We start from the raw sequence: 24,857 nt of genomic DNA, 5'->3' as shown, positions 1-24,857 counted from the left end.
CGTGATGAAGAAGGACAAAAAAATCAAGTGGAGTGTGGAGGCAAAGAAGGATTTCAAACAAATAAAATAAGCAATCACTGAGGCACCATTCTTGGGAAGTCCTTATTATGGCCTCATATTTTATATTTATTCCTTTGCATCCACACACTCTTATTGAAGTTTTAACCTAAAAGGTTGAAGGAGAAGGGAAACCTATTTCTTTCATGAGCTCTCCCTTTAATAATGTCAAAGTGCAGTAGTCCACCTTAAAAAAAAAAAGCATTTGCCCTTGTCTATGTAGTAAATGAATTTCAACACTATATACTTAGTAGCAAAGTGCATGCAATTGTTTCGGACCAAGCTGTCAAATCTCTTCTCATGTAGAGTGAACTTGGTGAAAGACACGAGAATGGATGGCTATCTTCCAAGAGTAAAACTTAGAAATGCAGCCCATGAAGTTGGTTTGTGGGAAAGGTTTTTCAAAAGCTAAGGCCTCAACTGATCCCCAATTGGAATGTCTAACCTACAACACTGAAACTTAAACTCATGACCTATGGTACATTGGTTTAGTAAATCTCCTACTCCACAACAAGTTTTTAGAGGGACTCCTAGCCCATAAACACCAAACACTTTGGTTTAAGAGTGCACATTTCAACACCAAGAGTAGGACCCTATTCCGTAGAAACTTTGAGGGCATATGTCTTAGGTTCCTTGACCAGGGGCAAACAAAGAAAATAATAGAAGGATTTCATGGATAGTTCAGAACCGAACATGGTTCATCTGACACCACAGCCCACCAGATCCTCTGGGATGTGTATTATTGGCCTTGTTTGTTCCATGATGTCCATAACCATGTGATAAAATATCACACTTTCCAAACTGTTGCTTCTAGGGAGTGGAATCCTACAATGCCTCTTTAACCCATTTTTGAGGCCAGACCTTTCACCCAATGGGTATTTGATTTCATTAGGGAGAATTCATCTATTGGACACCAACATGTATTGACTACTATAGACTATTGCACTCGATAGTCCAAAGCTATCCCTTCCAAAAATAATATGATGAATGTGGTCATTCATATCAGGGAAGAGAACATCAATATGAGGTTTGGAATTTCCTTCACCCTTGTATGCAATAACAACACGATGTTTGCCTCTACCCAACTTTTAGAGTGAGCCTTTGAAAGGAACGTTACCTTGAAATATTCAAGCAACTACTATTTACAAGGTAATAGAAGGGAACACTTGACCAACAAGAACCTTCTAGAGGTTACTAAACATCTGCTGGAGAGAAATCCCCGGGATTGACACAACAAGCTTTGATTTTCTCTTTGGGCGAACCACATTTGAAATAAGGCCGCCTTTGGGACTTCTCTATTTTACCTAGTCTATGGCCAAAATTTGGTGTTTCCCATGAATATGCATATTCTAGTCCTACAATTCATGAGGGAGTTCGATGAGTGGGATAATATTGTGGAAGTCCTTCTTAATATCATTCTCCTCGAAGAATAGAAGGATGCAACCCTCGAGAATTTTACCAAACACTAAGTAGTTGTCAAAAAATGGTTTGAAAAAAGAGCCCAATTCAAGGCTTTTTAGATTTCAGACCTAGTTCTTCTATTGGATAAGACCCATGAGAAGAAAGGTAAACATATAAAGTCCCAATGGCTCTCACTTGGAACTTATGAGATCACAGAGATCTATGGGACTAATACCTATCATCTCAACACATTTAGAGAACCAATTCCATTGCCCATCAATAGATAATTTCTCAAAAACTATTTTGAGTATAGTATAAGGTTGTTCATTTTCCCTTTTTGTTGTAACATATGTACAATTTATTGTAAATAACTTTTTCTGGTGTATCTCTGCGCACACCCTGTAAATTCTTGTTTGTCCCCCTTTTTTTGTTTTTTTGGTCTTGCCTCATTGGCCCTTGTAAATAAGTTGACTCAGGTCTAGGTTTCTTGTTGTCAATTTTTTGGTCTTTTTTTGTTTTGAGGGACCGTGATTTTTGTTCCTCCCAATAGGTGTGTATGCTTCACATAACAGTCTTTAGCTGAACTTTCCTATGGCATTCTATTTTTTTTTAACCCAATTGTTAGAATCTCTATACTCTATTGTTACTAGTAGAATACTTCAAGTGTTAGCTCATGATATGATCAACCTTCATTGAACCCAGAAACTCTGCTCTTGTCTACAACTAAATGGTCAACTAAGTTGGCAATAAAAGGGAAGATAAGAATCACTATAAGGATATAACAAATAAATCAACCTTTCTTGGAATTGATGAAAATTTAAAGCTAAGTGATATCATGGGAAATGGGTATCTGTTTCTTTGCACAATAAAAAAGTATTTAAGGATGGTATGGTGAAATAAGCACCCCACCATAAACAAATTAAATTTTCCATCCAGGGAAAGGAGTACCACCTCCCATGTCTTGAAAATATTAGATCAAAGAGAAGGAAGGAAAGAGATCCCCAATTCCCAAACAATGCACAATATCCAATAATAACAAAACAAACAGATTCTAGAATGAGCTTAGTTTCTCTATTTTCCTTAGGAATTGAAATGATATACCCCCTTCAAAGTACACACTCCACTGTTAGACATTAGTAAAGTTTAATAGTTATGGTGAGTTAAGATGTTCAGGTCTAGAGTTCACACTTAAAGGAATTGATTTCATAGCAATAAGGCACTAGTTATAAAGGATAAGTATTGGAATTCCCAAACATAATGCATTTGCCCAGTTGAGTCACCATTTGTTATGTCCTGCATACACGTCCCTACATTTTATGAGCAAAAAGTTGGGTCTACTCTTTTTGCTTTTGGCTTACGTCATTTGGGGTAGGTTCCTTTGTTTGGTTTCATTTTTTGGTGTTCTAGTTTCCATATCCCTGTTCAAGATATGGTAACCTTGTGTGTGGAAGAAGGAAGTGAGGATTCTCAGCCTCAAGGCAGGAAGTCCTTGATGGTTGATGTTAATTTCTGATGATCAAAAGGGGCCTTATGTATGTTTACTTAGTTTCATTTCAAGCCATACTGGATGTGGAATCTATCCAAAGGTTTTGCAATGAAGTACTTTTTTTGGATTTTCACAAAATATGCAGAAATAAAATGGGATAGGGTTTAGGGATTCTATTTCACTTCTAAGGGAAGTGATGGCAATAGATGGTATTCCAGTGGACAAATTCCTCAATTTACCAAGCTTTGCTTCACCAAGTTATACTACAACTACGCATGAACTAGTGCAATCTTCAAGGGTTATGCAAAAAGATTTTCAAGCCACCACATACATCATCATAAAGAATAATGCACATGAATGATAGAAGGTTAAACATATGCATGAAAGGGGTTCCGACTAACTTTGCATAAAGATTTAGAATTACTAAAACATCAAAAGTATGAACCAAAAGAATTCATTATTACAACATCATCTTCTCTATTGAAATCACAACACTTTAACTAAAGTAAACTTAATCTAAGTGAGGGAATTTAAGAGAACAAACAAGCACAAAGACACATCAAGTATTCACCAAGCTTCAATGAAAAATCTATTATCTCAGTAGCTCATAGCAAAAATCTTAGAAAATCCTCCTTTATAAATGAGGAGTGAGGCCTTTATATAGGTCCTCGATTACAATAGATGGCTTAGATGATCACAATAATCGATGGCCCAGATTGTGCCACATCAACCCTAATTAGGGTTAGGGAAAAGAAAAGGAATCTACATTAATGCAATAAGGAATCTACTACTATAGTGGCTAATGAATGTCCACTATTTGTGCTTATTTGGTAGGAACTAAGGTGCAATGAATGACCACTAAGAACACCCACTATGCATTAAATGCATATATCATTGATTCCCCCACTTGAAGGCATGGAATCAATCTAACATTGTCTCCAACTCTTTTGTATTGATGCTTGGTTCCGACTCTTGCTTGAATTCCAAAACTGCAATTCTTTTCGCCTTTCCTAAACTTTCCTCCCAATCTAGTAGTAAGTCTCGTGGTGTGCATGGTATTCAAGAAGATGGAAAAGTTCTCAAGATCATCTCTTATAAAAACATTCAATTGGAATAACTCCTCTAACTTGAATTTCAAATTATTCATTGTCATTTCATCCTCTACCAATCTCTGTGATAACGAGGATGCAATTGTGTTGGTTACCCTTGTTGGAATGAGTTAATAAGAAACAAAATACTCGAGGGGGCGGGGTGGGGGGGTGGGTTGGTGAATCAAGATCTTATACTTTTGTCTTCAAAACCAATTTAATGAATTCACACTTGATTCATCTCATATAATAGATCTACCATTAAAACTGTAATGCTACAACATAAATAATTCATTACATCCATGAAAGATTTCAACACATATCACAATGATTTGGTAACCCAAAAACACTTCCATGTGAAGGTAAAACTAGAGTGGGGATGAAATCCATAAATCTTCATTGTTTTAACAATAAAGTTAAACCCATAAATCTTCATTGTTGCAACAATAGAGTTAACTTGTTAGGGTTATAATATCTGGTCATAAGATATGATCTACCCTGTGAGGGGTATGCCTTATTAAAAGCTTTAGAGATTATTAGGTCTCACCTTGTTAAAGGATTTTACACTCACAATGAAGTAAGGACTCTATTAGGAGGTTTACATAGGTTTGTTAAAACCACCCCATTAAGAGATTTACCCTGTCTCAATTAACAATAACTAATTTAGTACCCAACCCTCAGTTTTCTCTGTAAGCTGGTCTTGGGTCTCCTCTTTGCTATATCTCTAATATGATCTCCTAATCTGATAACTCTGTTCAGACCTTCATTGCTCCGATTGCTCTTCATCTGATATGATTCTAAACTTAGTCTTCTCTTCTTCACCTGTGCATACACCTAGTCATTCCTTCATAATCGCATAAGGGATACGCTTCTAGATTCTCGAGTTAGAATCCTCCTTAAATAGATATTCTATGAAGGTTCTAGATCTTGCTCTTCCGATTGGAGGGTAGTTGAAAAGGTAAAATTATGAAAAAGCACACATTAAATGAAATTTTTCTCATCCAAATGAATTTCTAGCTTGAAACTCCCCTAAGTATCTTAGGGAAATGAACACTTTATATGCATACTTCATGGAATAGGCCAAATCAGGGCTTTCAAAAAAATGGAAAATTGTCCTTTCACTAAAGGCGAAGTGCACCTGAAATAGGTTCTTTCTGACAACATTAACCACTTTTCTTTTTCTTCATTTTAGGAAGCCTTAGGACTATCTTCTTTGAGTGGCATGATATGGAATCCGTATCAACATATTCCATCTTCTTACCACCAAAAATTTACTTCATCTTCCTCTATCAGAGAAGTAGTTCACGGGCTACTCCTCTAGACGAGGGAGCAATCACAAAGGTGAAACTTTGACTTAGTGCTAAGTCTAATTCCTTTCTTCATTTTTAGGAAAATTTAGGGACTCCTTTTCCTTAAACAACGTGTTGTTATTAGTTCTCTCCAAATTCCTTTAAGACTATGCTTTTGGATTCCACTTTTCTTCATGTGTCAGAAACTCCCTTGGAAGGCTTCTTCTCGAGGGAAGAGTAGTCGAATAGGTGATTTTTCGGTTTGAGCATACTCAGGAAACTTTTGATGATCCAATTTTGAATTTCACGCATGCAGGGTTGGGGAAGAAGCTGGAGCGAATTCCCACAAAATTTTGCATAATGAAGGCAAGGTTGAAAAATGATGAGAAACAAATATCCTAAGGAGCAACCTAGACTTGGGACACTAAAAATTATATGCACCAACCTAAAAGGGAAACAAAAATAAGGGCAATTATTAGTTATCTTGAAACTACATTCAATATTATTTCTTAGATTTAAGGTTTACTAAAGGTTAGGATTTATTTAAGGTTATAATTATAGTTTAGTTAGGATTATAGCTATAGGGTTCAACTACAGTCATTGTAGGTTCTAATTAAAGTAGTGTTTAGTGTTGATGTTCATTAAGGATTAGGTATAGAGTTCAATTTTGGTATTATAATTAGAACAATTTGAGGTTAGGGCTCAAATAGAGTTATAATGAGAGCCCAATAGATAGCATTAGCAAGTTAGAAGGTTTAATTAGGGTTTGATTAAGTTATGGACACGAGCCAATGTCATTTTGAAAGACAATATATAGTTGTCTTCATAAATGTGATGAGTGCCTCTTGCAAACTTTTAAATATTGTAGATTGATTTGTTAATATTTAATATTTAATTTAATTTAATTTTTTTGAAATAGATATTTTATTGAAAGACCTTCACAAATAAAATCAAAGTGTCATGACTTGTATAGAATTTAGATATGTTAGAATATAATGTTGCCTTGTTCTTCAAACCCCATGATATGAATATAAATCATTTATAGTGCAAACTTTGTTATATAAGATTCTTTAACTTAAATGTGTTACCATTAATTTGTTAATATTTAATATTTAATTTAATTATTAATTTTCAAAGTAATTTTGAAATAGATAGTTTATTTAAGGACCTTAACAAGTAAAAAAGTGTCATGACTTATATCGAATTTAAGATACAATTACATTTCTATGTTTCATATAATATATATATATATAAAATACAACTGAGGTGTTTCCCTCTATAAAATTAGAGCAATTACTCAAAAAAATAAAGGCAATTGCTATGGTGAAATAATTGCACAACTCTTGTTAAGAAATATACAATTAATTGCACCTGTATATTACTATATATTGATCTTGATCAGGTGTAATAGTTAATATGATTGGAATAATTTCTAGTTGCGCAACCACCTTCAAAACCCATTCATTCTTCCCATTCATCAAATCCCATGTAACCTTCATCAGCATAATACTCTTCTTCTTTTGTTGCCTCCATCAAAGTAGACATCACAATCTGCAGTATGTTACAAACAGAAAAAATTACAAGATTGTAAAAAAAATCATATATACATCACAAAAATTAGTATTAAGAGTTACTTGATATGTCTCATTGATCTTGTGAAAAGTTACACCACAATTCTCTCCTTTATAGACATCAAGATGATACTGAAAAATAACAAAACACACAATATAAGATCAATTTTTGAACAATCCTCTCCTTTACAAACATCAGGATGATAATCAAACAAACACAAAAACACAAAGGATCCTGCAACCTTGTCTAAAAATAAGATCGCAAACAAACACCCTTACTTATGTTTTGAATGAAAATAATGTGTCTTCCATACACTGCTCAGAAAACACTAGGCGCCACACAAACCCTAAAGCACAATGTAAATGTACATGACTTTTCCCAAAAAATTCCTTTCAATCCTCAAAATTGTCCTTTTAAAACCTATAGTAAGGGAGTCCTAAATAATGTTTAAAACACCATCCTAAAATCTATTTACATAATTTTGTTGAGAATAGACAGTTAAGCTTAAAATTTTCATAATTTTTTTCCTCGAGGAAATTTAAAATCATATTCTCTGATCCCTTATTAGAATAAGAGAACTGTATGAAACAAGTAAGACATTCACTATAAAGTAATCAATGATTCTTCCAAGTTTGTGTACACAATCTCAAACAAACACACTTTTCTTACGGTTTGAATGAAAACCTTTTAATCTTCCATACATGTCTCAAAAAACTAGTAGATACTAGCCACACAAACCCTAAGACACATTAAAAATAGGCATACAAGTTTCTCCAAAAATCTCGTTCTGATACTCAATATTATACTTCAAATATCTATAATGTTTGAGACTCGAATCATGATACAAACTCCACCCTGCAAATCTTTTCACATAATTTTGCTGAGATTAAACAATTTATCTTGAAATTTTTAGAATCTTTTTCGTGAATAAAATTTACAATCATATTCCATGAACCTTTATCAGAATGGGGGATCTCTATGATTTATCCCCGGAATAAACAAGCATGACATGAGATCACACACTTTTGCTTCCCTCCTCCCAAAATCTAAAAACATTGTCCTAAAACCCACTTACCCTATTCTTTCAATAAAAACAGAATGCAAGAACTAACTGAAAAGTTAGTACTTGCAGGGCAAGCCGTCGGAAAGCTTTCTTGACCTCCTTTCAGTCTAAGCAATTTATACTCCAGTCCAAGCTTCCCACAGCTAACAGACGCCATCGCCTTCACATTTCTTTTGGGTGACAATATTCCGTCTTCCCCATCTTTCCTTCCAAACATAGCATTCGAAAATCCATTGACGCCCACAACCCTTCTAGCCGCGACAACCATGATCGATTCCAAACCCAATTACAAAAACTAAAAACCAAATCTCCCAAAATTTTGCACCCTGATTATCAAAGATAATCTCCAATGCAGGCCTCAAAATGCACAAAATTCCTCCAAAGTGCTGCGGGGAAAATGGGCGAATCAATACCTCTAATGGGTTGCAATTGCTAATTGAAAATAATATATCCCAAAATTTATGCGAGCAAGAATCAGTTCCCCAACAAGAGCTCTGAAAGAGCTATAGTCCCTATCTTTGGACGAAAGTGAAGAGTGATTATTTTTTATGTTGTCGAAGTGCAGGGATTCAATGCAAAAGGGGGTTCATGAATGATTTTGAAACTTGAAACCTCTATCTGAATCTACACCACCCATAAGTGTTGATTCCTAAACTTGAAACTTCGAGCTTCACCTCAAAAAAATGATCAGTGGTATGTGTGACAGTCAGAGATATCACCAAATTTGAAAAGTGTTGGTTTTTCATTGTAGGCTTTATCTTGTACCAATATGACCTATTAGTCCACAAAGTTAGAAGATGTGAAAATTTTAGTGCATATTCATTTACAACACCATGCTAAATTATTTATAAAACTCATTTGTTATTGTATATGTAATATTTTAATATATTATAATTTATAATTTTAACATATCAATTTATTATTTTATAATTTAAAAATATAAAATTTGAATAGATATTATTTAAGGATAATATTGTTATAATGTATTTAAATATTAAATATAATTCATTTTTATTATTTTTTTTATTATTCGTTGAAATAATCAATAAAAAGATTTTCATAATATAAACTTATAGATTATTATACTTGATAATTTTATTTTTTTATTTTAAAAAATATATCATATTAAAAATACAAAGTAATGTGCTGTGGAAATTATCTCCTACTTATCAATTGATGAGCTTAAGGGGCTTTCTAATGAATGGTTCGTAACGCACAACACTTGGTGAAGGTTTTGCAAATGGGGTTGCAAGCTTTGGGTTTAACTATGGAGGAAACTCTGTAGTTAAGTGCGCTCAGGCTGGAGTAGTACTGGGATGGGTGACCTCCCGGGAAGTCCCGATGCTTCACCCCTGTGAGCATCACCTAGATCCAATGAGTGCTAAGTGCTTCATTTATTCTCATGAGAGATGGATTCATGTTGAATCACTACTCATGATACATGGGTCATCGAGTTTGAATCAAAATCACACAGTTAAATCCTGATATTCATATCACAATAAATACAATGTTTTTAAACCTCTATTCGACAATGCAAAACTCTTTAAACTAAAAGATTAAACTCTTTGAAAATAAATTAAAAGTTTGAAACATTAAAATTTGTTTGACTTTTACTACTAGTTGTGAAAAAAGCCAATCAGAAAAAATGTGATGGATAAGGATGAAAACGTGACGCGATGTGTGTGGTGGATTGAAAATTTAATAAATTCAAACGAATAAATGGCACGAATATGCTTGGCACAACTTGTTATCTGGCTGTTTGATTTACTCTTATTCGGGTGTGCGGGACACTGTTTTGTCTTATTCCGTGTGCATGCATGATGAACAAAACGGTTTTTATGCATTCAAATAATTTCCAAGAATATGGATAAGTTGTATTGTAAGAACCCGTTCTTTGTGCTTATCCACTTTTCAATGCCACGTGTGACGCGGTGAAGACTCCATTGTTTGGAGAAGTTATTGATATTTGTCCCTTGAATGTCTTCAGAAACACGTGGCAATGTGGAGAGCTTATAGCACTTGCATCTAAAATTAGTGAATTCGACTTCATATAGAAAGACCAAATCAACAAATTTCTTGTAAACATTGTGTATCATTTTCAAATCCAAGATATATATAGGTATCTAGACATGGTTGTATGGTAGAGATGGAACAATTTGTTTTTTTTGGTTAGGTACTCCTTTTTTTCTATTAGAGCAAAGTTTCTAATGTAGGAAGGAGTTCATGAGAAAGTAAGAGTATTCTAACAACAAAGATGTGAATCGTATTAATTTTGAGGGAGCTATTGACACACTACCAATTGTATGAGGTACGTTGCCAACCTTAATGTTTTACACACTGAGGAGAAAATTAAGTTCGGAAAAAATAAGTCAATTTTGACTATTTAACACTTTTAGTCTTAGAATGGAACTTAGTGTGTGATGTTTAAGCCATTCAAAGTTGTGTTGATATCTATTTTTGTACATTGAATTTTATGCTCTCCATTATTATATCAAAACCTATAATATACTATTTTAAAAGATTAATTTACATAAGTGTCATATAGAAATTTTTTAATAATATAATTAATATTTTAGTTTTGAGTTCATATTATAAGATTAACACAAAATATTCCTTAAAGGAACAAGTACTTTGTATTATGGCAATAAGATTTTATGAATAGTGGTGTTTATTAAGGGATAAGCTAATCTCCAGACAAAATGCACTAAAGACAAAACAAAGTCAAACTCTTTTTTTTTTTTAAAGATTAACGAAAACGTGGTGATTTTGTTGTTGTTTTCAACTACAAACTATGGAGATCATGAAGATCAAATGTTGAAATTTTTAGAAAAATCCATGTTGTTTTTTATTTTTTGAAAATTGATCAACTGTACAGTTTGTAGGGAGCATAGCCGTGTCCATTTATTAACATGTAGATATGAGGTGGAGAACTCCATCCCCACCTAAGATGTTATAACCATGTCCAAACTCCTACCTTTTCATGTAGATAAATATTTTTGTTGGTTTGTTAAATGTTGGGCTAATGCTTCTTACATGATTAATTATAGTCAATTTAAGATCTAACAAAGTCATCTTTAATGTAAAGTAATAGATGTAAAACAAATTTATAAATATATGTATGTAATCATTAATTTTAAAATATTAAATGTTATATTTTTCAATGAAATGAGTACTATTCAATCCATTGACAGTCTCTACACAAACCCAAACCATCATCTTGATTTAATTTTTTAGACAAGCCTTATAATTTACAATACCTTTTCATTTAACACTTGAATAATGGTTCTCTATTGTGATGGACTTGATCTTTTCAATTCAATTGGTGTGTTTGGATTCTATGCTTTCTACTAAAATTGTCCTTTATATATATATATATATATATATATATTAAAGATGGCAACATCATGCCCTTTCATGCTAACTCATTTGTCTACTCACATTTTATATACGAAAGTACTAAAACATTATTCAACCATATCAATTTGTTTTTCAAACATGATTTGAGTAAACCTTTTGTCGATCTTATAACCCTTTTTTACTTGTGTTTTGACATGAAAAAAGTTTTGATGTTTTCTACCATAAGTTTCATTAAATCTTTGTCCAAGTTCTTTTAATATAAGGAGGAAGATATTTTTGGTCACATAGGATTACTTATTTTTTCTATTAGCTATAGAGAGATCAAAAGAAATATACAATTCATCGAGAGTCAAAAAGGAGGTAGAGCCTCACACCAAAACCAAAGAGGCAATAATACAAGTATGATAGATCATATGCAACAAGAGCCCAAAAAAGAGAACATCAGAACTAGTGCAGAATATCAGAGTAGTTATCCACCCACGCGGTCCAACTGAGTGCTCCTTCCATCCAAACGATATTTTTCCACTCCTAGATCTGGGACAACATAAAGATCTCCTCCTGAGTGGTGTTATGATTCTTTTTAATAGCTTGGTTCATCTTCTGGCACGTATGCTCAAACACTCGCAAATTATCTAGAGTCCTCCTTCGTTGAAACCAGTGTTTAAGCTCGTCAAAGAAGAACGTAGCTTGACCATCCTTGAGGACCCTTCGTAGTTTGTCTTTTTCAATAATCATGGTGGTTTGGACCTACAAGAATATTTTAAAATGTGTGAGTTTATGATAAAACTCAGTAAGAACCCTTGGCTTACCTTGGTATTTTTCCTCATTCTTGCATTTCTAGATCTGCCAAAGAATGTTAGAAGACAACATATTCTAGAAAAAAATAGCATCTTTACTAAAGCCCTTTGATGTGACCCATAACAATTTCAATAATATTCACATTAAAGGGATAGTATATACCAAAAAGATTCCAAATTTCTTTAGCAAAAAGGCAATCAAATAAAATATGTCTACCAGTATTAGGCAGCCTGCAAATATTACATAAATCAGAATACTGATTATCTCTTTTAATAGGAAGTCTATCAATTAACGTAAACCATTTAAAACATTGGATCTTAGGCTCAACATGACTTTTCCAAATATAATCCAGTAATTTATTCCAAATTTTATTATCAAAAGAATAGTACCAAATTTTATTCAAATGAACAATAATATCCTCATTATGATCAATGACGTTGTATATGTTCTTAGTTTTAAGCTTGTCTAAAACAGTTCCATTTGGCCATTTACATTTAAGGTGCCTATAAGAGTCCACATGAAAAACAAAAGGGAGCTCATTAGAAGCTTGCACAATTAAATTATAAGTCTTCTTTTGAGACTGAGGCAAATTAAATTTACTCTTAAGATCCTCCCAAGGAATAAGAATATCATGCTCAAAGATATCGGCAAATTGAATAATACTAGATTTAGCCCAAGATTTGGCAGAACATCCTTGGTAGAGGGCTAAAGGCTTATTGTTTATACTCAAATTTCACCAAATGGATCTCTCACCATGAAGTTGATTATCATTATAAGAATCCTTATTGGTGATAAACCTTCGAACATGGTCCTAGGCACGCCAAATAGACTTAAAGATGGCAAAACTTTGAACAATAACTGAAAATTTACCAACAATAAGGTCACAGAAAGGGAGGTTCTTCCAAGATCTAGCCTCCTTGGGAAAACTTGTCTCAATGTTGTGTCTCACAAGCACTTTCCAAGGGCTATCACCTTCCAAAGGCTGAAAGATCCACTTGGCGGAAAGAGCTATACCTTGAAGCTTGAGGTCTTTTAACCCCAACCCACCTAGGGACTTATCAGTATGGCACCAGTCCTATTTAACAACATGATACTTTCTTTTGCCCTTGCCATCAGACCAAAGAAAATGCCTAATGGCCTTTTGAATTTCAAGAATTTGGTAATTGTTGAACATCCAAGCAGAAGAGTAATAAATACTATAAGAAGATAAAAGCTTTTGACAAACTTGAATTCTCCCAACAAGAGATCAGGATCTATTATACCATTTATTAAGCTTATTCTCAATCTTGGCCTTCACCCAAGCCCACATGTCCTTAAGAGAAGGAGGGACAGAATAGGGAATACCAAGATACTTAATAATAGTTTTGGGGCCTCCCCATTGATAATTGTGTTGAAGGAACCAGTTAGGAGGCTGATCATCCCAACCCAAGCAAATAGATTTAGCCTGGGAGATCCTAGCACCTGAGATAGTACAGATATCCAACTCAACTTGCAGATTCTTAAAGTTGTCATTAGTGAGTTCAAAAAAGACAGCAGTGTCATCTACAAAGTGGCTATTTATAAGCTCATCATTAATAGGAAGATACAGACCTCTAACTTCTGGAGACAGGGTATTATTTCTAAGAATATAGTATAAAGATTCAACAATAATAACAAAGAGAGCAGGAGTCAAAGGGCAACCTTGCCTGATTACTTATTTGGATGTTTATCTCATGTTTATTTAAAAGCCCGCCAAATACAATCACTCATGGAGTTTTTACTCTTTAACTCTAATATTAGTTGTATAATTTATATGTTACAACTCTAAAGGTGTTTAAGAAATAATTTTCATGATCCACTCGTTAACGCATTTTGACTCATTGATGCATTTTGACTCAGTCAACTTAGTTTTCTATTTTGGTTACTGCACGAGTTTTGTGCATACATCATGATGATATATTGTCAAATAACTCTAATGATGTTTATTTTCACTTTGATGAAGTGAAGTCACTATTGATGATCACTTTCTTATATATATGACAAGATATCATGTGTATTGCTATACAAAGTCTCATGATTTTGATTATGGTGGTATTTGGTGTTATCAATTATAATGATAATTGATTTAATTGATATATCTTATTGCTCATATGTTGTATTTCCTTAGTATTTTGGGATATTGACTCGTGGCTATGATCGCAAGTTACGTTTCTTTCTTTCTTTTTGGGCGTATCATACTATGTTTAAAATTGTATTGTGGTGGGCCAAGGTTTAATTAGAGCTTGTTTTAGTTATGGATACAAGCCAATTGTCATTACCCCATACACTAGTATATGTTAAAGACTTCAACCAGAAAAAGTGCAATGTCTTGCTCAGAAAAATGGCCCATAATGCCACCTGATTTTACATTCCTCTAACACATCATCTCTCTCCACTTCCACCCCAATATATTCCTCTAACACATCATCTTTCTCTCCACTTCCACCCCATCACAGTGTCCCCAATCCCCAACCGCAATGGTTGATTATATGCCTCACTCATTTAATTGTCTTCATAAATGTGAGTAATTATTTAAAACTTTATTTAGTAAATAAAATACTATAGATTGATTTGTTCATATTTAATTTTTATTTTAATTATTAATTTTCAAATTAATTTTTAAATAGATATTATATTGAAAGACCTTATCAAGTAAAATCAAAGTCCTCTTTAGTTTTAATAATCTATTGTAGGCCAATATACCACTTATGACAAATCTAGAAACTTTATGAATTTGTGATTAATTGATTATGCATTAAATAAAATTTCCATGGCTTGTATAGAATTTAGATATATTAGAATATGATGTTGCCTCCTTGTTCAAACCCCATGATATGATTATAGATCATTTATAGTACAAACTTTGTTATATAGGATTCTTTATCTTAATATGCTACCATATGTTTGAGATTATCACCTTAACACCAATCATACCATATTATATTTTTAATATAAATAATAATTAGACTACTCAAATTCTTTAATAATATCTTATATTATTAAATTATTTATGATAAGAATCTTTTATAATATATAAAAGATGAAAATATATTATTATCTTCATTCTATAATATTATGTGACAACTCTGAAAAGTGGAATAAATACAATTAAAAAATAAGACCAGAGCATAATTTTCTTGTTGAGGTGGAATAATTACATTTCTCTGTTTCATATAAAAAATACAACTGAGGTGTTTCCCTCTAAAATTAAAGCAATTGCTCAAAAAAATAAAGGCAATTGCTATGGGGAAATAATTACATTACTCTGTTTAGATATAGACAGCTAATTGCTGCTGTAGATTACTATACATTGAATTGATCTTGATCAGGTGTAATAGTTAATATGATTGGAATAATCTCTGGTTGCACAACCACCTTCAAATCCCATCCATTCTTCCCATTCATCAAATCCCATGTAACCTTCATCAGCATAATACTCTTCTTCTTTTGTTACCTCCATCAAAGTAGACATCACAATCTGCAGTATCAAAAAATAATGAGAAAAATGTAACAATCACATGTTACAAACAGAAAATACTATAAGATTACCAAAAAAAACATCATATATAATCACAAAATTCAGTATTAAGGGTTACCTGATATGCCTCATTGATCTTGTGAAAAGTTGCACCACAATTCTCTCCTTTACAGACATCAGGATGATACTGAAAAATAACAAACACACAATAAGAGATCAATTTCTGAAAGTATAATCTAACTCAAAAACTCACATAGGATCCTGCAACCTTGTTTTAAAAAAAAAATATCAAACAGACACACCAACGATAATCAAAGAATCCTGCAACCTTGCCTTAAAAATAAGATTGGAAACAGACGCCCTTTATGTATGTTTTGAATAAAATTACTTCGTCTTCCATACACCTTTCCAAAACAATTCCTTTCAATCCTTAGTATTTTCCTTTTAAAACCTATAGTAGGTGAGTCCTAATCATGTTCAAAATACCTTCCTGAAAATCTGTATACATAATTTTGCTGAGAATAGACAGTTAATCTTGAAATTTTCATAATTGTTTTCCTCAACAAAATTTAAAATCATAATCTCTGATCCCTTATCAGTATAAGGAAACAATATGAAATAAGTTAAATATTCACTATACAATAATCAAAGATTCTTCCGACTTTGTATTACAATACACAATCTCCTTATGGTTTGAATGAAAACCTCTTAAACTTCCATAAATCGCTCAGAAAACTAGTAGATACCAGCCACACAAACCCTAAGACGGATTTAAAATAGGCATATGACTTTCCCCAAATATCTCGTTACGATCCTCGATATTATACTTCAAATATCTAAAACGTTTCAGACCCGAATCATGATAAAAACTTCAGCCTACAAAACTTCTCACTTAATTTTGCTGAGATTAAACAGTTAAGCTTGAAATTTTCAAAATAATTTTCCTCAACAAAATTTAAAATCATAGCCCATGATCCTTTATCAGAATGGGGGATCTCTATGATTTATCCTCAGAATCGACAAGCAAGAAATGGGATCACACACTTTTGCTTCCCTCCTAAAATCTAAAAACTCTGCCCTATAAATCCATATTCCCTGCTATTTCCATCAAAACAGAATGCAAGATCTAAAATGAAAACAAACTGAACATTTAAGTACCTGCAGGGCAAGCCGTCGGTAAGCTTTCTTGACATCCTTTTCGCCGGCATCGGGTTTCAATCTGAGCAATTTATACTCCTGTCTGAGCTTGCCACAGCTAACAGACGCCATTGCCCTAACATTTCTTCTGGGCCACAATTTTCTGTCTTCCACATCTTTCCTTCCAAACAAGGCATTCGAATTTCCATTGACGCCCACAAACCTTCCAGCCGCGACAGCCATAATCGATTTCAAACCCAATTACAAAAACAAAAAAACCAAATCTCCCAAATCTTTACACCCTGATTATCAAAGATAATCTCCAATGTAGGCCTCAAAATGCACAAAGTTCCTCCAAAGTGCTGCGGAGAAAATGGGCGAATCAATATCTCCAGAGGCTTGCAATTGCAAATAGAAAAGAATATTTCCCAGAATTTATGCGAGCAAGAATCAGATCCCCAATAAAAACCAGAGCATAGAAAACATGAGTATGCTGAAACAATGGGGCATTAAATAAAGTTCGGGAACGAGAAAAGACAAGGCGAGTAGAACTTTACTACTAGTTGTGAAAAGAGCCAATCAGAAAAAATGTGATGGATAAGGATGAAAACGTGACGTCATGTCCCAAACGACAGTGTGATGGATTCGGAAATTTAATAAATTCAAACGAATAGATGCCACGAATATGCTTGGCACAACTTGCTGTCTGGCTGGTTGATTTATTCTTATTCCGGTGTGCGGAACAGTGTTTTGTTTTATTCCGTGTGCATTCACGATGAACAAAATCGTGTTTATGCATTCAAGTAATTTCTAAGAATATGGATAAGTTTTATTTTAAGAACCCGTTCTTTGTGCTTATCCATTTTCCAATGCCACGTGTGCAACAGCGACGTATGACGCGGTGAAGACTCCTCCTTTGGTTCGAGAAGTCATTGATCGTTGTCCCTTGAGTGTCTTAAGAAACACGTGGCAATATGGGAACCTAGAACTTAACATCTAAAATTAGTGAATTTGACTTCATATAAATATATCAAATCAACAAAGTTCTTTTAAACACTTCGTATAATTTTTAAATCTAAGATAATATAGACATTGTTGTATGGTAGAGATGGAATTGGAACAAATCATTTAGGAGTTACTCCTCTCCATTTTCTATTGGAGCACAAGATGAGAAAGTGGGAATATTCTAGCATGAGAGATGTGGAGTCTGCTAATCTCAAGGTAGAGTTACCCACACACTACCAATTCTTGTCTAAGTGGTGCGTGTATGTACATTGGATTTCATGCATTTATGCCCCACACTATAATAACAAAACCTATAATATAATACTTTGAAATTGAATCCACCATAAAAGATTAATTTACATAAGTGTCATATGAATACATAAAAATATTATTATATTTATATAAGATTTTAGTTTTGAATCTACATTAAAATATTAACAAAAAATATTATTTAAAGAAACAAATAATTTGCATCAATGCTAGTAAGATTTTATGAATGGTGGTGTTTATTAACATGTAGATAGGAGGGGAAGTACTCCATCCTTATTGAGATGTTATAACTATAATCACTTAAATATGGTCATCTAGACTATTAGCCCCTTTTTTCAACATTTTGGCTAAATTATTTAATCATTTGCCTAAGCCAAATTGCTAAAATCAAATTTTTTGATTATAACTTATGGTTTTGACTATAATATCCTAAGTCCATATTTGATTAAAAGAACATGTCCCCTTTTAATAAAATAAAAGACCCCATTCTTCTAACCCACTCAATGTGCATACATAAAGTCCTTTTTGTAATTTCAAATTAAAATAAAAGGCTTTTGTCTCAAATGAAAAATCAACTCATTTTCATTGGTTGACTTGCTCTTGCACATGGATCATGTCAAAAGTCAACCCCCACCCTTGATCATCCATTCCTTGATCTCAATCTCAACTGTTCGTACACATTTAGAAGAAAGAGCTCTCTCCTTCTCAAAGGATACTGTTTTTTAGTATTGTTAAGTTGCAGGTTTCTTGACAGGTTTTCTTGAACACTTGTGGAGAACTTCTTGCTTCTTGTCCTGTTCTTGCATTCTTTGTCTTAGCACTAGATTCATATAGAATAGTTTGATTCCTTTTTTCTAAGATAGCTCACATATAATGGTTGTAACACATTCATCTTGTTTACCTTAGTTGCATTCTTGCACTCATGTTAGCATAGTTCATTCTTGCATTGCATGTTTGAGGATTCTCTTGGACACTTGCATTCTTGTTCATCTCAAGAACCTTCCATTGCATGGTTTACTAGCAAGGGTTGTGTCTCTAAGGCTCAATTGAGAGCTCTTCATATGCTTAAAAACATAGCTTTGCACTCCATGGACATGGAGCTCTAAGCCAACATTCAAGTATTCCAATTCATGGGACATCTTGGATAGAAGAGTTTAGAGGAGAGCACTTTCTAAGCGTACATTTTTGGCGCCCACCGTGGGGTAGAACATTATGGTTTTGCCTCCTAATCTACACTTTTTCTTGCATTTTTCACTTGATGTTTAATCTTTTTATTTTTTGCAGTTGTGATTATCGGGCGATACTTTCTCAGTATTGTATGATATTTCTTTGTATTGTTGTGCGATACTTTTCCAACAAAAGTATCACGCACCCATATAGAACTCTATAACACTAGTATACAAGAAACTATTGCTTGGCTATAGGGAAAAATATCACACAAAATATAACCATCACACTCCTATACTGAAAAGTATTGTACGATATTCTGTTAATAGAAATATATTGCCTACCCTTAAACTTGTTGTGTCTGGGTTCTTTAATCAATTTTTTTGGTCCTTGGCATTCTGTTTTTAAGGTTATTTAGGTCTATTATTGTCTCACAAAGGTTTATTGTAGGTTTTTACTTTGTTTTTGAGACTAACCTTTGTGCTTGTAGGTTTTGCCCTAAACACTTGAAAATTGCCTTAAAAGAATGCATGCCAAAGCTTCAAATGCAAAAATGGTACTAAAGGTTGTTTGTAGAGCTGCCTAAAAGCATAAAGACAAACAAGTGCTTGTATTTCCCTTATTTTTGTGTGCGACAATATTACTAGTTGTTTATCTTTCATAGGCACATAAAACTTGCAATTGGGATCTCTTGGTGGTAGGAAAGTATGCTCTTCACTCTTGTGGTGAATAAAAAATCTTGACCCCTTTGTATTTTGAAAGCAAGAGGCTTAATTGAGCTTCTTGGCATGTTTGGGGGAAACAATTGGGATAGGGGAGTATGCTCTTCACCCTTGCGATAAATCAGAAATCTTGACCCCTAAGAGTGGAGCCAATCTATTTTAGTCTAGAATCCTTTAAAGGGCTTGCTCTTGAGCAATCAAGAGGAAAGACCCAAGTGGGGATAAGCAAACCCGACTATTTCAACCCACTATAAACTCAAGGCTATCAAGGACAGAAAACCTCAGTAGACGTAGTGCTTGTCTTTGCTTAGTGTGAGTACTTGTGGGATTGGGACCATGAGTAAAATGCTAAGCAAGAACGCTTAAGGTGCTCTTGTGGCTACGAGGTTTGTTACTTGCCGCAAGGCAAGGTGTCCCTCAATTGGGTGCAAGAGGAGTACTATGAATAGAAGCCCTTTCTAAACACTCTAGGTTAAAAGTTACCTTATTTTTCCACTCAACATCTTTGTGCAAGGATTGATCCTAGTGGATTACTCGGATTGCCCCAAGATTTTTACACTCACCATTTGTGTCCCCTTGGTTATGCTAATGACATCTCTATGACAAAGCCAATATCTCTTGTGGGCAACCACTTGGTGTGAGGTGAAGAGGCATTAAGGGTGGGCCAAGTTGTTGAGTAATGAACCATGACTCTCAAGTAGATCTTTCTTGATGTGTTCTTGAATGTGTTGGACTAGTGGGAACATTTTAAACATACACATGATACTAGTCCTTATTAGATTTTTGGCTCTAAAACTTCCCAAGTGCTTGTATTGGCAAGGTTTCTTTATCCCTTGTCCAATTTCTTGAAGACATATGTTTGTATCTCAATGGCTATCAAAACTTGTTAATTTGTTGTTAAAATTACAACTAAACACTGTTAAAACGATATGTTCGGTTAGAAAACTCAACCAAATCAAGTATTTTGGGAAAAAACACTTCAAAACTGGTCTTTTCTATCAGTATTGGTGGACAAAAATATCATACAATACTTTTTGTTTTTAAAAGGTATCGCATGGCCTCTTACAAAGTGTAGTACTCCTTGTAAAGTGTATTATGACCTCTTGGAAAGTGTAGTATGGGACGAAAGTGTAGCAAAACTTCTTGTAAAGTGTAGTATGGCATTTTATGTTGTCAAACTATTGCCTGGCTTATTGTATTATCTCGTCTGCTTGCTAAACTTGGTTTTTCTTGCTCCAAACTTCTTTTTGGGTTGTCTAGGGTGTCTATACTTGGTTTACCATGGTTTGTTGGGTCTAAAATCTATATTTTAGTATGTTTTGCTAAAATGGCTACCTTGGTCTCTTGATTACATTGCTTGATTGGGAGAGTCGTTCACTTGTCTTTACCTATATATCCACTTGGCTATTTGCCTTCTTGCCTAGCTCTTGACTTGAGTAACTCATGTTGTAAGTTTCTTGGATTCTTTTGTTTGTTAAGTTTCTCTTTCATGGCTACCTCTCTTTGACAAGTTAACACTCTACTCCTCTAGTTTGAACATCAAGTTATCTTGTGTCATGTTATTATCTTCTTCTAGTCTCTTTCATGCTTGGCTTTTCATCTACAACCATGAGATTTAAATCATGTTCTATCAAATCTCAACCAAGCTTCCATGACAAGCCTATCTTTGATGAATATGATGAAGACATGGATGCATGCAAACACTTCTTAGCACTAAGCTCATCACATTGCCTAAGTCTAGCTCATATGGGAATCCATTCTTAGATATCTATTGTGCTTATCATCGACATAATGAGCATATCAAAGTTGCTCATGAGTCTATTGATGACCTTTGCCATATTGTTCACTTTAAATATGTTGATATCCCTATTCATTATCCCTTTGCATCTCCTAAATTTTTCCTTGATCCTTATCCATCAAAGATAAAGCCTTCAAACCTTCCATCTATATTGGGACATTTTCCACTTCTAGCTCATCACCTACTTACCCTATCATACCTCAAGATTAAAAAAGATACACATCCTTGGACACTTCACATCAATCTATCCATCTAAAATCGTCATATCAACCTTATTCAACCATAAGTCCCAAGTCTTTTGGATGCATTTTGGATGTTCAACATAAGAAATACAATAATCCATTTAAAAATGAAAATCACTATGTCCCATCTAATCGACATGTGAATGCTAAGAAATAAAAAACATTCAAGAGACCACAAAGTTCTACTACCCAAAGAGCTAAATAAAATAAAATATGGGTTCCTAAATCCATTATTGAAGAAATACACTCTAAAACTTCCAAAGGAAAAGAAAAATATAAAGCTATATGGATTCCCAAGTCTCTTTTGAAGGACTTGAATATTGAAAATACTTTAAAGTTGACATTTAAGCTTCGAAAGGCTTCCACTCCATCTTCTTCTAAACATCTTCCTCAAACTATTTCAAAGCCTTCTACTCCATCTTCCTCCAAAATTGCTCTGCTACCTAAGACATCTAAACCTCAAGCTATTTCATCCATCATTCCAACACCCTTCAAGGTATGTGTCAATGTCAATCTTGCCCAATATTTCAGATACCCTCATGAAATCCTCTAAAGCTTACACTTACTTGTTATCCATACTCACCTTTCAAGGCATGAACTCTTATCCTCCATATACCTTTTCTATAATCTCCTTTCCATCACCCTATTAGCATCTTTGAGCATATCTTTCTATGGTTTTGGATTATAATGACTTATCCTTCCAATAGAAGCACTATCCAAGTTCAAGAAGCTTGAACTTTTTCCAAAGAATCTATAAAAAAAGAAAAAGAAAATGTGCCTTGGTGAAAACCACTTCTTGTGGCACATTGGATAATAGGCATCATGCGTAATTCTTTCATCATCTATCTATCCCCTCTTCCTCTTTGATCTTGACAATGTTGAGCTATCCTTGCATATTAGCAATCCTATCCATTAGCTTCCCTATTGTGCTTTCTCACCCACTCATATCCGACATATCTAGCTTCATTCTTATTGCTCTATCCCATCACTATCCTATCTAGTTTACCCCTTGGTCTTGATCACAATAAATAAAAACATGGTTCTCATGGGCCTCTTGACATGTCTACTCTTTTAGACTACACACTTTCATGCTATCTTTCTTATTTTCTTCAACTGCTCATCCTACATGCTATCTCCTTTCATGGCTTTATTTAGCTGTCCGAAACATACTTCATATGGCTATCTTTCCCTAGCTTGGGTACTCTTGAGAAGCCAGTCCTTGAGGATCAATTTCACTTGCTTCATTCATCCTTTCTTATCCATCTTATCTATCATCTTGCCACGTCATCCTTCCCTTCACCTTGCTAGACATTGGAACAAAATGATGTGATCTTGCTTGAGAACTAGTGATCTCTAAAGCATTCTAAAAAATTATGTATGATGTTGAAAAATTTCTAAAAATCATAGTATGTCCTAAAAAGATGACCATCTTAGCGAAAACCTAGAAATAAGTGCTTTGATGTATCACCCAAAAAAATTGAAAAAAAGTCCTGAAATTTTTTGCCAAGTGATGAAAACCTGGAAATAGGCGCTACTTGAGACCCTCACACCTATGTCTATTAGTCTCACTCATTCACTCCACAACACATTTCCTCACTTGGAATTCTCTCTTGTCCTCATCTCGGGGGCATGATTTCTTAGCTTATTAGGGTCTTCTTGTGTGTTAGGGTTTCTTCGGAAACTCATGCAATTTTTTTTGTCAACACTACGCCCCTTGATATCGACTGTTTCTCAACATTTTTTGGATACTTTAGCTATGGTCTACGATGTTATGATATTTCTCACTATTAGATGCGAGTCCTAAAGAAATGGCCATGTGACATACACAAACACACACCTAAACTCTACACTAATTGAGACTTGTTCGAACTTATTTTCATTATGTTTTGTCTATGAAAATTTCTTTGTTGAGTGTTCCCTCCCTAATTGTCTTTCGAGGATGTCATGGACTAGAAGAATGGGGGCCTTTTTTACTTATTTTTTGCTTGTGGGTATTCTTTGTTAGTCTAAGGTGTTGAGAGCCTTTGCGCTCGTCCTACTTGACACTTTGGGCTTGCAATGTATCATCCTTGTCTATTTTTGGAAGATTGCAGTTGGGTGTTATCCTGATACTTATGCCTTGATATAGGTGTAATATTTCTATATTAAACTTAGGGAATCTAACCGCATTAGTCATTTTTACTTACATGTCTTTGATGCTTAGGTTGGATTCCCACATACCTATCCAATATAGATCATACTCATATCATCATAGTTATACTAATGAGCATTATATGATCTTCTGATGTTTCGTAATAAATGCTCAATGATGAAATTAGAGTCTAAATGTTTTTTGTCGCTTGCGAGTAAACCATTTTGCATACTAGTTTATGTCATAGGCTCATTCTAGCTTAGTCTTTCATGTTGCATATGGAGAGAGCTCTGTCTTCATCTTTCATAGATATGTTAGTTAACTGTGTTCACCTTTTCTCACCTCCTCTCGATCATGTCTTTCACTTCTTATCAGCCATATCAACTTAATGCTTCTTTGATTCCTACCATTACACCTATCTACCCTTTTGGATCCTTTATATAACATTTTGACCTAATTTTTCAAAGTCTTAGATTTTTGTGATAAATTGCACCCTCACTAATTTTGACATCCTGGATCCATTTTCGAGATTGAAATTAAAATTTGAGTTCATCTCAATAGTCAAAATCGCATTTTAAAATTATGCATTCTTCTATACAATTAGCTGACCTTTTGAGGTCTAACCTTTGAATATTTGTTGGGGTGTCTTCATTTCTCCATGTCTTCATCATTTCTACACTTTGTACCAATTCAATTCACATCTTTCACTCCTAAATCATATTCCTACTTGATTTGACTTGATTTGCATACTTTATCCCTCTTGGTTAACTTTAGTCAA

General features: G+C 33.9%; 1 protein-coding gene and 1 pseudogene across 1 annotated transcript; both read right to left on the bottom strand.

Annotated features, from left to right (window-relative positions):
• Positions 1–6,719: 6,719 nt before the first annotated feature.
• LOC149568684 (chaperone protein dnaJ 8, chloroplastic-like) lies at positions 6,720–8,473 on the bottom strand (annotated as a pseudogene).
• A 6,788-nt stretch (positions 8,474–15,261) lies between these two features.
• Positions 15,262–17,272, bottom strand: LOC149568683 (chaperone protein dnaJ 8, chloroplastic-like). The gene is made up of 3 exons (XM_089821573.1): positions 16,766–17,272; positions 15,726–15,794; positions 15,262–15,607 (listed from the first exon to the last, which is right to left on the bottom strand). Exons 1-3 carry the CDS (start codon positions 16,985–16,987, stop codon positions 15,455–15,457), a joined length of 444 nt encoding a protein of 147 aa, XP_089677699.1. The 5' UTR covers positions 16,988–17,272; the 3' UTR covers positions 15,262–15,454.
• Between the last annotated feature and the right edge of the window lie 7,585 nt (positions 17,273–24,857).

Source organism: Cupressus sempervirens, chromosome 3 (genome assembly GCF_028749045.1).
Source record: "Cupressus sempervirens isolate cs-2001-9-10 chromosome 3, ASM2874904v1, whole genome shotgun sequence".
Taxonomy (NCBI): domain Eukaryota; kingdom Viridiplantae; phylum Streptophyta; class Pinopsida; order Cupressales; family Cupressaceae; genus Cupressus; species Cupressus sempervirens.
This window is presented reverse-complemented; position numbering and strand designations above follow the sequence as displayed.